At 41.3% G+C, this 15,375-nt stretch overlaps 1 protein-coding gene and 1 non-coding gene across 2 annotated transcripts; one reads left to right on the top strand and one right to left on the bottom strand.

Moving 5' to 3' along the window:
• Positions 1-940: 940 nt before the first annotated feature.
• Positions 941-1,013, top strand: Trnak-cuu. Its single transcript has one exon. It is a non-coding gene; the product is annotated as a tRNA-Lys (tRNA).
• Positions 1,014-8,859: 7,846 nt separating this feature from the next.
• Positions 8,860-9,819, bottom strand: LOC110306099 (olfactory receptor 3A1-like). The gene has a single exon (XM_021178284.1). It carries the CDS (start codon positions 9,805-9,807, stop codon positions 8,860-8,862), a length of 948 nt encoding a protein of 315 aa, XP_021033943.1. The 5' UTR covers positions 9,808-9,819.
• Positions 9,820-15,375: the final 5,556 nt, after the last annotated feature.

The raw sequence follows: 15,375 nt of genomic DNA, 5'->3' as shown, positions 1-15,375 counted from the left end.
TGCAATGATCTAACACCTTCCCTACAACAGTGGCCTCAGGTCTCTCTTAAAACTAAAAAAGAGCAGAAAAAGAAGGCCCTAGCCTTCCCCCTCTCCCTAAGGAGTGGAACCATAGTGCTTAGAGATTCTCTGTCCCCCAAAACTGACTTGGAGAAAAGCCAGAGAGCAAGTGAGGAAGAGGAGGAAATAGATGGTGAACTTCAGTCTTCACAGGAGACTGAGGATGCTCCTGTGGCACCCCGCCCTGCTATCAATATCGACCACTAGAGTTTAAGATTCTGAAAAAACTTAAAGCAGCACTGTGTCTAATTATGTCCTCACTGCTCCCTTCACTTTGGTGCTCCTTGGGTTCTCTGCAGAGGGATGACTTATTCCTGGGAAATTTTCGTGGCTCGATTGGGCCACACTCACTGGCAGCAACTTTGTATTATGGAAATCAGAAGTGGCAGAGATGGCAAATGAAATCAAAATTAAAAACCTTTCGCAACCGGACACTGAGTCGTGGACCACAAGGAGGATTTTGGGCGAGCCACCTTGTAACACCTTGGAGGCCTGAATGCTTTTTTCCTGTGACCTTCTGGCTCAGGTCCACCGGGCTGGCTGCTTAGAAGGGGTTGCCCCCTTGTTTGAGCTCATCCACTGCATTCACTAAGGTGCTTCAGGGCCCCGGTGAATCTTAAAATACTTTCATTTGCCACCTGGTGGAGATGGCTGAGCACTTGTTTGGGGTCCAAGAGCCTGAGAACCCCTTTATTAAACAGCTTGCTTTTGGAAATGCCAATCCTATTTGCCAAGATATTTTAAAACATTACCGTTCTAAGTCACTGGCAGAGTATGTCTGCCTTTGTGCAGGTGCAGGAATGAGCCACACCATTGGCTTGGCGATTGGTGCCAACTTTCACAAGGTCGGCTTAAGTAAAACTTGCTTTAATTACAAACAACCTGGCTAGCTCAGTTGGTAGAGCATGAGACTCTTAATCTCAGGGTCGTGGGTTTGAGCCCCATGTTGGTTTGGCTGCAGACCCAAACTAAAAAGGGATGTCCTTTGTTATGTGTATATCTCCCCTCAAGTCCAAGCAAGGTTTTGGCAACCTATTATTCCTTGTCTGCTGCTCTAATTGTTAAAGGAACAAAAATGTCCACACAATATTTTGGCAAAGATCCTGATATTAGTAGCCAGTATTTAGTTCCTCCAAATGATACTTGGTGGGTTTGCCTTGATGGCCTCACCCCCTGCTTTTCAGCCAGTGCCTTTTCTGCAAAAAATTCTGATTTTTGCATTCTTGTACAATTGGTCCCTCGATTGATTTATTATCATTTAGAAGAGTTTTTTCATTTGTGAGATCAGTCCTCTGATTCCTCCCCTTCACTGGTCTGCCAGCAAAGAGAGCCCCTAACTGCCATCATCATTTCATCACCATTTCCTTCTAGGCCTTAGTGCCATGGGTGCAGGGACTGACATCTCCTCATATATTCTTTCCATATCTAGGTATCAAGAACTCAGTGTCACCATTGATAAAGACATCTGGTGTCTTCAACAAGGCATCAACGACCTCTCTGATTCCCACTCCTTCGTTGAAGTCATCCTACAAAACCGCAGAGGACTTGATTTACTCTTTTTACAGCAGGGAGGGCTGTGTGCAGCTCTTAAGCAAGAATGCTGCATTTATGTAGACAAGACAGGAATGGTCAAAGAAAGCATGAGAAAAGTTAGAGAATAACTAGAGAAAAGACAGAGAGAGGGAGAGAGAGAGAGAGAGAGAGAGAGAGAGAGAGAGAGAGAGAGAGAGAGAGAGAGAGAGGAGAGCTGGTATAAAAATTGGTTTTCAACCTCTCCATGGTTGTCAACCCTACTTCCTTCCATTTTGGGACCATTAGTTGGATTGTTTTTGCTTATTTCTTTTGGTCCCTGGGCCCTTAACTGACTTACCAACTTTATGAATGTCAGATAGATGATTTGGCAGTAAAACCTATCTAGGTACATTATCATAAATTAGCTATAGAGGACCAAGAGATTCGAGAAAAGGTTGATATTCCCTCCAGGGTGTTTCCAAAACCCATTTCCACCTAATAAGGGGGAACTTCCACCCCAGGACCAAGTAGAGAGGGGCTGCTCAGAACCCCCTCTGACTGGCGAACTAAGTTCTTGCTTGGGCTGCGAGGCAAAGCACTGCAAGGGAATATAAAGCAAAAACTAAAAATATCTTTCTGGTTTCCCTGAGGGACAAGCCTGACTGCATAGGGGTTGATGTCCAAACTATCCCCTTTCCAGGAAAAAGACATCAGGATGGGTATGGCCCTCATGCCTCACTGGACAACACCAGGAGGGCTGGGGCCATTACAAGATCCCCTTTAGTCACTGGAGGTCAGGCCTCTATCCCTGCCTTAGAAAAGACTAAAATCACCATGGTCCTTATATACTAAGAAAACAGAGGAGATGTTGGGAGCAACCTTGTTTGAACATTAACTGCCTTAAGTGCTTGTTGTCATAAGGTCTTGGCCTCTGTGGGAAAGTACTAGCCCAACTGAATACAAACAGACATAGATCCTGAAGTCAGTGGAGAACAAATAGCTATAAATCTTGTGGATAGGTGCCTAATAACCCATTCTATTCTGATCTTCCTGCTGAACTGTTTACCCAGTCAATATCCTGTTCCTGGGAACAGGTGCATTACTCAGAGACAAAGCGACCCCACTTCACCCCCTTCCTGCTCCTATGAGTATATAACCTGTGTGGGAAAAATAAAAATTTGTCGGCTTGGTCATCAGACTTGCTGTCTGTTCTTTGTGTTTCTTGTTCCCCCATTCTCTTCTTCATGGCCCCTCGAGTCCCTGTTTGACTATCCCACGGGTAGGGACACCTTTCCCCTACTTTCTATGGAGCTTCTCATTTCTCATTCTGTGGAGCTTCTGTGGGTCTCTCAGTCTCCTCAGAGCTGTGCAGTAGGTGTCAATTGTCACCATCATTTTTTCCCAGTTGACAGAAGATTTTATTTGATTGGATAGGGTAGCTTGCTCTTCTAGTTCAGTCCAAGAAACAGTTAATTAATTTTCTTGGAAGAAGTCTAATGCTACTCAAAAACCTTCTTTTAAAACAATTGCTCTGGAGGCTATGTATGGCGTCTGAGGCAATTCCTAAGCTGCAGTTTTCTTCCCACAAGTGAATGGACCCTAGAAAGCATGGCAAACATGCCTCTGACAGGCCTTGCCCTTCTCCCCATTCTGTCTGCCTTTCTAAAAACCATTACATTATAGTCTGAAAGCTAGCTGCCAAGATCTATTACCTCATTTTGCCATTTCCTCCTTCTAGGGCTGGCCAGTTATCAAAGTATAGAAATCCAGCAATCAAAAGCCCCCTTTGTCTCACCTAATTAACATGCCCAATTAAATGAAAAACCTCATCCTAACACTGGGCTTTCCCTATTAATTTTAAAAAATGCCATTTGCCTGTGGTCAGCATCTGTCTTCTCTGTATCCAGAGGCAGTCCTTTGTCACTCCCAACAGGGATAAATAATAATTCTTCCCTCTCTCTCTTGTTCCTTCTTCTCTCTCACTCTTTTTGTCCCATCTTTGTCTCTTAGTGAAAAATAAATTTCATCTGTGCTGAGAACTTGGTCTTGGGGAGTCTTGTGCAAATACTCATTCCCTTCAACAAAAATAAAGTCTCATAGTGGTTCTTCAGGGAAATAAATAGATAGGTACTTCCTCTGGTAGTTCACTATGCAGAACAGAGTATTATTGGGATTCTGATGTTGAGTAACAGGGCTCAATCTGAAATCCTGTCATAATAGTATGTAAGGCTTCCCTGGGAACTATAGGATTGATTTTGCCTATTAGCAAATCTCACTGCATCACTTTACATACACCAGGTACCAGATACCTCATATTCCTTAAACTAAAAAGCAGGTGGTTAAAATATGTATAAGATTCTAAATAAAGAGAAGGCATCACTGTGAACAGGTTGGGACCTGAAACAGTTGCTAAAAACACTAGAAACATGGGCTAGACTCTTGTGGATTAGCATTGTTTAATGAAATTGTAGGGTGAATTCCACATTCAGGGTTGTTGCAGAGACTCCTTTATGTTCATGAGACCAGTTAGTCTGTAGCAAATAATCTATATGCCAACATCCGCCACAGACTGACTCCAGATAGAATCTGTACTGGAAAGGATCACCTTACAGATGAGTGTAAGAAAAGCAACAAAATGGTTCCTGAGGCACTGATGAACATTCAGCTTACATGATGCCAGGGGAATTCTGAAATGACTTTTGATTTACCCAAGGTGCCTTCAGAATCTCACAGAGTCACATGGGCCCCACTACGAGCCCTCCTGTAAAGCTGTTTTAAGCAGTGACAGCTCCCCCTTGGAACTCCTAATAGTGAAAGTTTTCTTACTATCAGTAATGAAAAGTTTATTGAGGGAAATTTCTAGGGTGTGTGATGCAGAGGAGGTAGATTGGGCAGTGAACTGTGCTTAGCCAATCCACCCATATTCTTAAACACTACAGATAATAGGCTTCATAAGAAAGAAGTGGTCAGAGGAAAAGGGATCAGAAAAGGAGCAAAGGCCGCTATGCCACTGTCTTGGCTCTTCCCCTAAGTGGGGTTTTCCTTTCAGGAACATGGTTACACCATGTATGATGCCACATTTGAGGTAATGATGACAAAGGTCCTTTCTCTGTTTTATAAGAATCAAGGAAGGAAATGTGAGCATACACAGGAGGAATAGACATCAAACTAGTCAGGCTTCAGAAAGAAGGGTAAGGAACTGCATAGACTCAGCTATCCAACTAGAGAGCAGGGAGAGGGGATGCTTGACTCGTGCGAAGAAAAATCAAGAGGGCATCTCCTTTGTCACAGCAGTGTCATTCTCTGGAGACTCAGAAGTTGACCCTCCTATAAAACCTGGAGGATTAGGAGAAATCTGTAAAAGGGAACATCTCACCCCTTAACACAATTATAGTGTTTCACACTCTGTGCTCTTGACATTTTCTCATGCCGCAGCCTAATGTGAAAGGAGAGAGGGCAGATGAAACAAGTCCCACTGAACAATAGAGTTATTGGGGCCAAGAAGATGTGACTATGTCCTTATTGATCTCCCAGGATGCAAGGCATACAATTGCAGACTGGAATGGGGCTTCCCAGGGAGATGTTTTCTTTTCCAGATGTCACCCAGAGCCTTTGAGCAGAGAGAAGCCCACTTTCAGACTTAACTTTATCCCGAGAGCAAGAAGAAGCCCCGGGAAGGAGGAGTAGTAGAGGGAAGGCTTCTTCAGTCTCAGCTCCCTAATAAGTCCATAGGAATGCAGTAGTTTTCCCCCAGGTGTCTTGTCAGAGCAGATCACTAGGATGGTGGCTTGGAGTCTGAAAATAGTTCTGGAAGTGCTAGGTTGCACTGGAAGTGGTGGGTTGTGGTTACAGGAAGGCAATGTGTTGATGATTTAGGGAGGGATAAAATAAATACATGAGAAATAGAATATTTGTATGGCCCAGCAGTAACCAATTCTGACAGCCTGAAAGACATTATTGTAGAAGAGAAGCAATACGCTGATGGCAGTAATTGGAAATCAGGGTTGGAAGAATATGTCAGCAAATCAAGGGATGCCAGGAACCAACAGAACTCCAGACAAGGAATAGTTTCTCCCTTAGAGCCTCCAGGGAGAACCGTAACTGCTAATGCTTTTACTTGCTAATGCCTTTATTGGACTTATTTCAGACTTTTGGTCTTTAGAAAGATGAAATAATAGACTTCTGTGATTCAAGGCATACAGTCTATAGAAATATATGTTTCAGTAGCAGTAGGGAGGTGACTCACTCTCTAGCTATCTTGTCCAGACTTAGAATTCCTCTATTTCCTGGTAGGATTTCAAGAACAAGTTATGGCCAAGGAGTGAGCATGGTGTGATAACAGAGATTTACCTGATATGAGAGAACTTTCCTATTTCAGGGTCTCCTTGCAAAAATACTCAGAGTCGTTCTAAATGAACTACTGAAGTGTGTTTAGAAGCTCAGGCAGGATGATGGTAGACCATTAGAGGAGCACTCAGGAAGGAACCAGAAGGCTCTGGGAACAGAGACCTTTTGTGGAACTGCAGGGATCACTGCTTAAGTTTCCTGTGAAGAGAGGAAGTGGACTAAAAGCTGAAGGGAACAGAATCTTCCAGACATTTGGTACCAGATGGTTGATTGTGTTGCATATCTATCCTGTATCTGCATATCTATCCTGTATTTGCATATCTTCCTTTATAAAGTATCTGTTGGCCTCTTCTGCCTATCTGAACTCCATGTTTTGTCTTAATTTTAGAATTGTAAAAGGAACAATGTTTCCCTCTGGCACCACTGAGTTGTAAAATTCCTACAGGGTTTGTCTGTTTTTCTAGTACATGATGATTATCAGGCAAAAGCCTCTTGACTAAAAGTCTCTCTGGGATGATAGCTTGTATATTATATAGTATTTTGTTTTTTACTGTTCATCACACACATTTTCTAGGTGAACAAGGGTACATTTTTTTTTTTTTTTTGTGATGGGACAGTTGTAATCAATGGAGATCAATGGAGAATGCCCATACAAATAAACACCAATTACATCAAATACTTAGCTTGAAGGGAAACCTGGAAGTACTAAAGGAAGTATTAAAGATAGCTCTAACAAATACAAAATTGATACAATGTTTAAATGGAAAAGTCCTCTTACTATGAACTTCACACAAAACAAAGATGAATTTCATGAAAATGTGAAACTTCATTTGAGTAGTGGGGGGCTCTAAAATTTAAACACAGTGGGGAATTGGAAATTATGTGTGTGTGGTACAGGGCAGATATGACATCTTGAAACATGAATTGTGTTCCTTTTTTTCTTTTATTGGATATCTTCTTTATTTGCATTTCAAATGTTATCACCTCTCCAGGCCTCCCTTCCTGAAAACCCCTATTCCATCTCCCCTCTCCATAACTTTATGAGGGTGCTCACCCATCTACCCACCCACTTCCTCCTTCCTGCCATGGCATTCCCCTACACTGGGGCATCAAACCCTCACAGGACCAAAGGCCACTACTCCCAATGATGTCCAACAAGGCCATCCTCTGTCACATACACGGCTAGATCCATTTTTTCTCTTTGGTTGGTGGTCCAGTCTTTGGGAGCTCTGGGGTGTCTGGCCAGTTACCACTCTTGCTCCCCCCACGGGGCTGCAAACCTCTTCAGCTCCTTCCATCCCTTCTCCAACTCCTCCATCGGGGACCCTGCACTCAGTCCAATGGTTGGCTGTGAGTATCCCCCTCTGTATTTGCCAGGCTCTTAATCATTGCCAAAGTTATGTAATGTGTATGGGTGTTAAAGAATGCTAGCCCATGAATATGTACAAGTTTTACTTATCAGATAAATTTAAATTAATTAATAATAAAGGAAGTAAACTTTTAAAACGGTAAACAATGAACCAGTCGGCAGCCACCTTACTCCCTCCCAAACTGGATGTTTATCCAAAGGGAAACCCAATTACCCAAAAGGGAGTATATAACCCTAAATGACAGTGTTTTTTCAGCTGAAGTTGGAGTATAGAGAGAACATCACTCTTAAAAAACCTGCAAAGCAATTTCTACCCGGAAGACAGGGCCATTTCCCTTACATATCAAACCTCATGCTTCTCCCCAGAAACCTGCAGTCTATATTCACATGTACCTTTATGTATTTCAAAGTCTATACTCTCATGCTGGCCATTCTCATTGCTTCCTCCACCCTAAGTTTCCAGGCTGCTCGAGTTCACAGGCTTCCCTCGCTGCAACTATTTGTCTACCTAAAAACTCATATGTTTTTCTGCTTTCTACTTTTGTACCTCTGCCATATTCAGTCCTCTTCTTTTTTTCCTCTGCTCTTGATTTTTCCAGATGCCTCAGGCTGTTCTCTCTTTTATCTACAGTAAAAACCGTCTCCCTAACTATGAAGCAGTCAATTTGGTGGTTTCTTTACTACATCCTTGCTTATGTTATGCTCAACTTGGGAGACCCCCAAGAGACCACCAAGGACCACAATGCTGATGCAAGCACATGAGACTCTTTATTCAAGTTCACACTCAGATGACAACCCTCCCTGCACAACAGGCAACAGGTTAGGAAAGTGATGCCCAGGTCTTGGGGCTTAGGGTTTATATAGGGACAATTTACAAGCTGGGATTTTCAAGCCTTACTATTATATAATTAGGTAAATGGGTAAAGGAATGTTTACCTTAAAACTGGTAGTGTTTTTTTAGACAAGTAGGAGAGACCACACATCTGAAAAGGGCATCTTTGACCTGGGAATGAATAACTCTTTCTATTATCAGTGATCAGTTTTTCCTGTTGTTGCAAGATGGCCACAGCTGTTATGTCTCTCTCATGTGAGTGGAGTTTTAACATGTACAGGAAGGTCTGTGAGCTGCACACAGATACCAGTTACTAGGGAATATGAAACCAGAGTGTAAAATTTCTCTCATTTCCTCTGAAACATATAGATAGAGTTGTAAAAGAGGAATGAGCCATTTCTCCTCAAGTGTTAGGTTTCATACATAAACCAACTGTATCCAAACTTGAGGAAGAAGTAAGACTTCCCAAAAGAATGTTTTCTGAGATACTCTGGGAACTCCAGTTAAAGGGAAAATACACTAAGTAAAGGTAGAACACATCAAAGGGAAGATCTAGGAGGACCCAGATATACACCATAGTCTATACACGAGTATGATATTTTTGGGCAACAATAATTATCATCCCTTAAATTAAGATGAAAGAGTTTTGAAAAATTGTTCTAGCATTTGAAACTAGAGGAGACCCCTATTCTCAGATATAGTTTTAAATGAAATATGTAGAAGGGACCTTGAGACCTCTTCAAGTTACTGGTCGCCTGCCTGTGAGTACCCTCCAGAGGGCAGCCTGCACATCAAAGTTCCTGAGACTATAGATGAGTGGGTTCAGCATAGGGTTGATGACAGTGTTGAAAATACCAATAGCTTTATCCTTATCTGAAAGTTTGGTGGAACCAAGTCTCATGTAGTTAAACATGCCTGTACCATAGAACATGGCAACCACAGTGAGGTGAGAGCTGCATGTGGAGAAAGCTTTCTTCCTGCCTTCAGCAGAGCGGATTCGCAGAACTGCAGCTGCCACATGGATATAAGAGGTAAAAATGAGTGCCATGGGGGTTCCCGCCATTATGAAACTCAGTGCAAAGAGTAGCAGCTCATTGATCTGGGTATTGGAGCATGACAGCTGGAAGAGCTGAGGAAGGTCACAGTAGAAGTTGTCAATCACATTGCGACCACAGAAGTGAAGTGTGGATGTCCCCACAGTGTGGGTTAGTGCATTGCTGAAGGAACAAGCCCAGGATGAGGCCACCAAAATTCTCTGCACTGAATGGTTCATTCGAGTGCTATAGGTGAGGGGCTGGCAGATGGCCAGGAAGCAGTAATAAGCCATGGCTGTCAACAAGAAGCAGTCAACCTCAGCCAGCAAATGGAAGAAGAAGAGCTGTGTGAGACAAGCTCCATATGGAACTCTAAGCCTGTGGGCCAAGAGCCCACCCAACATTGAGGGAGTAGTGACACTGATGCACCCCGCATCCATCACTGACAGATTCCCCAGGAAGAAGTACATGGGGGTGTGCAGTTTGGGTTCCACCAAGACAGCTGCCAGGATGCTCAGGTTGCCTCCAACTGTGGTCATGTAAGCCAAGAGGAAGAGTATGAAGACAACTGGCCACAGCTCTGGTGTTTCCACCAAACCTAGCAGAATGAATTCAGTAACAGTGGTTCCGTTGGCTCTTGGCTTTGGCTGCATGAGTTCCTTTAAGGAAACATGCAAGGAGGAAATCAACAGGACCTCTCAGTGAAATGAGGAAATCTATATCATAATATTTGAACACTTAAAATTGGAACTTATATTACCCCTTCCTTCCCTATCTTCCTTCCAAATGATATATTTACATAATAACCTCAAAAATAAAAGAAGTAATTTAAAAGGTATGGAGTCTTGTTGTTTTGGTATATAGTTAAAGGAGTACTTGAAAGTCAATATATTTGTAATGTGTAACACACAATTGTCTAATACACCCAATGCACTGGTAAATACATTCTTACTTCTAAAGAAAAATACACCACTTTTGGCTACCATGGCATAGAAATATTTCCTAGAGTACAATATCTTGTTCTCCTGGGAGGATGAAAACTGAGAAGAATGGCAGCATTATTGAGATCAATATTAATGGACTCTATTTACCTGTGTACCACTTCCTAAATAAATAAATGGCTGATCTTATTGACAAATCCCAATTCTAAATAGAAATAATAATAAACAACAGAACCAAATGCCCCAAATCCTAAACCATGCATAGGTGATTAGCAAAAATCACCAAAAGATAATTTTTATGGGGCCTGTATGAATTAGGAAGAGCTAGAGATTGAAGGGCTTGAAGTAAGTATGTTACAATTTGAGTGAAAAGCACAGGTTTTCATGTAGTTGGGATGAATCTAGGTAGAGCATGAAGATCTAGAAACACACATGCTTCCTTCTGGTTGGCACCAATGGGCCACCTTGGGAGCAAACAGTGTGAACAGTCCTATGGTCCCCAGAGAATGCTTCACTCCCCTGGTGCTCTAACATGCCCAGGATCTTAGGATCACCTGTGAGTAGAACACAACATATGATTCAACACCACTGGGAGTGACTGGGGCCAGCAGGATTCAGGGATGCAGGAACAATGCCCGATCAGTGGCTTGGGTTCTTTCTAGTCAGTGCTGGTCTACCTTGGTTGCAAGTTCAGTGGACAACCCCACAGACCCCAGAGGAGGTACCACTTCTAGGTGCTCTAACACATCCAGGATCTTAGGATCACAGGATCACAGAAGCCTAGGAGCTTGTTACACCTGGATCTCAGGGTCTCAGAGGAAGCTTGGCTCTCAGGAACTCTGACACACCCAGAATCTCAGGATCACAGGATCTTGGGATCACAGGATCACAGAGAAAGCTGGACTATGAGGAGTTCTGACTCAATCGGGATTACAGGAAGGACAGGCTCCAATTAGATATAGCGAGGGAAGAGAGCACCTGAGATAATCTGATGGCTGGAGGCAAGCATAAGAACAGAAGCAACAGAAACCAAGGTTACTTGGTATCATCAGAACTCAATTCTTCCAACATTGCAAGCCTGGATACACCACACCAGAAAAGCAAGACATGGATCTAAAGTCACTTTTCATGAGATGATGGAGAACTTTAAGAAGGACATAAATAACTCCCTGAAAAAAAATACAGAAGAGCACATGTAAACAGCTTGAAGACCTTAAAAGGAAACATAAAAATCCCTTAAAGAATTACAGGAAAACACAACTAAACAAGTGAAGGAATTCAACAAAACCATCCAGGATCTAAAAATGGAAGTAGAAACAATAAAGAAATAAAAAAGAGAGATAACTCTGGAGATAGAAAACCTAGGAAAGAAGTCAGGAACCATAGATGCAAGCATAACGATCAGAATACAAGAGATGGAAGAGAGAATATCAGGTTCAGAAGATACCATAGAAAACATGCACACAACAATCAAAGAAAATGCAAAATGCAAAAAGATCCTAACTCAAAACAATCCAGGAAATCCAGGACACAATGAGAAAACTAAACCTAAGGATAATAGGTATAGACAAGAAGGAAGATTCCCAACTTTAAGGACCAGTAAATATCTTCAACAAAATTATAGAAGAAAACTTTGTCAACCTAAAGAAGGAGATGCCCATGAACATACAAGAAGCCTACAGAACTCCAAATAGTTTGGACCAGAAAAGAAATTCTTCCCGACAGATAATAATCAGAATACCAGATGCACTAAACAAAGAAAGAATATTACAAGTAGTAAGGGAAAAAGGTCAAGTAACATATACAGGCTGACCTATGAGAATTACACCAGACTTCTCACCAGAGACTATGAAGGCCAGAAGATCCTGGGCAGATGTCAAAAGGACCCTAAGAGACCACAAATGCCAGCCTAGGCTACTATACCCAGCAAAACTCTCAATTACTGTAGATGGAGGAGCCAAGATATTCCACGACAAAACCAAATTTAAACAATATCTTCCCACAAATCCAGCTCTTCAAAGGATAGTAAAGGGAAAACTCCAACACAAGGAGGGGAATTATGCCCTAGAGAAAGCAAGATATTAATCTTTCAACAAACCTTAAGGAAGATTGCCACATGAACAGAATTCCAATTATAACAACAAAAATAACAGGAAGCAACAATTGCTTTCCCTTAATATCTCTTAATATCAATGGACTCAATTCCCCAATAAATAGACATTGACTAACAGACTGGTTATGTAAATAGAACCCAACATTTTGCTGCATACAGGAAACCCACCACAGTGACAAAGACAGTCACTACCTCAGAGTAAAAGGCTAGAAAACAATTTTCCAAGCAAATGGTCCCAAGCTGGAGTAGCCATTCTAATATAGAATAAAATTGACTTTCAACTAACAGTTATCAAAAAGATAAGGAGGGCTACTACATAGTCATCAAAGGTAAAATCTACTAAGATGAACACTCAATTCTGAACATCTATGCTCCAAATGCAAGGACATTCACATTCCTAAAAGAAACTTTACTAAAACTCAAAGAACACATTACACCATACACAATAATTATGGGAGAATTCAACACCCGACTCTCATGAATGGACAGATCATGGAAACATAAACAGAACAGACACACAGTGAAACTAACAGAGGCTATCAAACATATGGATTTAACTGATATCTATAGAACATTTCATCCTCAAGCAAAAGAATATACCTTCTTCTCAGCACCTCATGGTACCTTCTCCAAAACTGACCATATAATTGGTAACAAAACAGGCTTCAAAAGATACAAAAATATCGAAATGATTCCATGCATGCTATCAGATCACCACCAACTGGGGCAGATCTTCAATAACAACATAAATAATAGAAAGCCCACATATATTTTGAAGCTGGAGAACACTCTACTCAATGATAACTTGGTCAAGGAAGAAATAAAGAAAGAAATTAAAGACCTTTTAGAGTTTAGTGAAGATGAAGCTACAACATTCCAATCTTATGGGACAATGAAAGTAGTGCTAAAAGGAAAACTTATAGTTCTGTGTGCCACCAAAAAGAAACTGGAGAGACCATACACTAGCAGCTTGACAGCACACCTGAAAGCTGTAGAACAAAAGGAAGCAAATTCACCCAAGAGGAGTAGATGGCAAGAAATAATCAAACTAAGGGCTGAAATCAACCAAGTGGAAACAAAAAGAACTATTCAAAGAATCAACCAACCCAGGAGTTGGTTCTATGAGAAAATCAGTAAGATAGATAAACCCTTAGCCAGACTAACTAGTGGGCACCAAGACAGTATCCTAAATAACAAAATCAGAAATTAAAAGGGAGACATAACAACAGAAACTGAGGAAATCAAAAAAATAATCAGATCCTACTACAAAAGGCTATACTCAACAAAATTGGAAAACCTGGATGAAATGGTCAATTTTCTAGACAGATGCCAGGTACCAAAGTTAAATCAGCATCAGATTAATATTCTAATCAGTCCCTAATCCCCTAAAGAAGTAGAAACAGTCATTCATAGTCTCCCTAACAAAAAAGCCTGGGACATGATGAACCCATCAGTGCAGTGTTCTATCAGACTTTCAAAGAAGACCTAATACCAATACTCCTCAAACTATTCCACAAAATAGAAACAGAAGGTACTCTACTCAACTCATTCTATGAAGCCACAATTACTCTGATACCTAAACCACACAAAGATCTAACAAGAAAAGAGAACTTCAGACCAATTTATCTATGGAATATCAATATCTATGGAATATCAATGCAAAAAAACCAGAGGGATCGTGCCTTGAGATTAGTGTAATGATCCTAGGAGAGGCCATGGAAGCACTGTGCTTAGCAAAACAAGCAGTTGAGGAGGGCAAAGTTGCTCCATATTGAGGGTTTTGGACCATGCCCCTTGAGGTTGGTAGCCTTAGCAATAGAGATGATGAAAGAAAGAACTGGAACAGCGGTGCAATGCAACCTTAGTACTCTTCAGCTTGTCAGTTTACTGATTATCTATTCAAACCCCAGATGTAAGGCACTGTCTGTGAGATGGAGAGACTTGTTTTCCTTTCTTAGCAACTGCTTATCCCCATTGGTCTTTACCTTTTTTTTTTTTTTTTTTTTTTTTTTTTAATCTGTGAATGTGCATGATATCCTTCTTTAGGTTTTCTGTGAGAATTACATTCAACAATACCTACAGATATTCTTGTAGGGGATGACTAGTACTTTTAGTAACAGTAATAGTGTAGCACTGAGAAGTTCTTAGTCTTTGAACTGCCTCAGTTGCTCTGCAGCTTCTTTGCTGTATTGAACCTCACTGTTGGAGAGAGGCAGTATGCTTTGAAGAAGTGTCTTACATCAAGTGCTCACAAGTTATGGTGATTCCAATTGACACCCATCCCATAGATCTTCACTGTCTCTGGCCCATTGAGATGGGAGTCTTGGGGCTGCTTTGGAAGTAGAGTATGTCCATACTGTAGGCACCAAAAGACCCACAGGGTGTCTGTTTTTACTGGGCATTAGCAGGAATGTGTGTAGGCATAATTTCTCCTAATGGGATGTAAGGCAATTATTATTGTTGGGAAACAAGGGCTGAACCTCCAAACCAGCATCTTGTAGACATCATTCCAGAAAGCATTTTATGGATTTTGTTTGTCTTTTTATCACTAGTTTTAGCTATGCATTTGGCCAGGAATACACATAAGCCACTTTTATATGTCCTTTGTAGTACACCATATCTAAATACATATGGTTTGTGCAAGTGTAGGCATATAATTTTGATCACTTGGGAAGGACGTCAGATATAGAAATATGTATTGAAAGGTGCTAGTTTTCTATTATCATTAATAATAGAAATAAGTAAACCAGTATTTAGTAAGCCAGAATACTTACTTAAGCTTAAATATGCCTTTACATTTATTTTCACACACATACACATGCACCAATACATTACTTGTAGGAACATAACGAGTGGAGTTAAATGCATATGCAAAAAACATAAATATTATTCCCAGAATCATTAGCAATTACAAATTCAAAAAATATAAAGTGAGTGAAGTTGATTATACTTAATATATAAATATAACATTTTAAGAATTAAAGATGGATAAAGTGGGCTTGTAACTCCCTTTTGTGTCCCCTCTCCGCATAGAGCAGGCAAGAGAGATAGCCTTAAGGTCATGAGAGTGGGAGAGCTGACCCTGTCCCTCACTGGATGTAGCACTAAGAGATCTGGCCCTGCCCCTCACCTGGGTAGCACAGCAATACTGAGCCCAGTAGCAGAAG

The sequence above is a fragment of the Mus caroli genome, chromosome 11 (assembly GCF_900094665.2).
Source record: "Mus caroli chromosome 11, CAROLI_EIJ_v1.1, whole genome shotgun sequence".
Taxonomy (NCBI): Eukaryota; Metazoa; Chordata; class Mammalia; order Rodentia; family Muridae; genus Mus; species Mus caroli.
This window is presented reverse-complemented; position numbering and strand designations above follow the sequence as displayed.

Bases quoted from the DNA above. Each gene is read 5' to 3' on its own strand.
- LOC110306099 (XM_021178284.1), bottom strand. From the start codon at position 9,807: ATGCAGCCAAAGCCAAGAGCCAACGGAACCACTGTTACTGAATTCATT.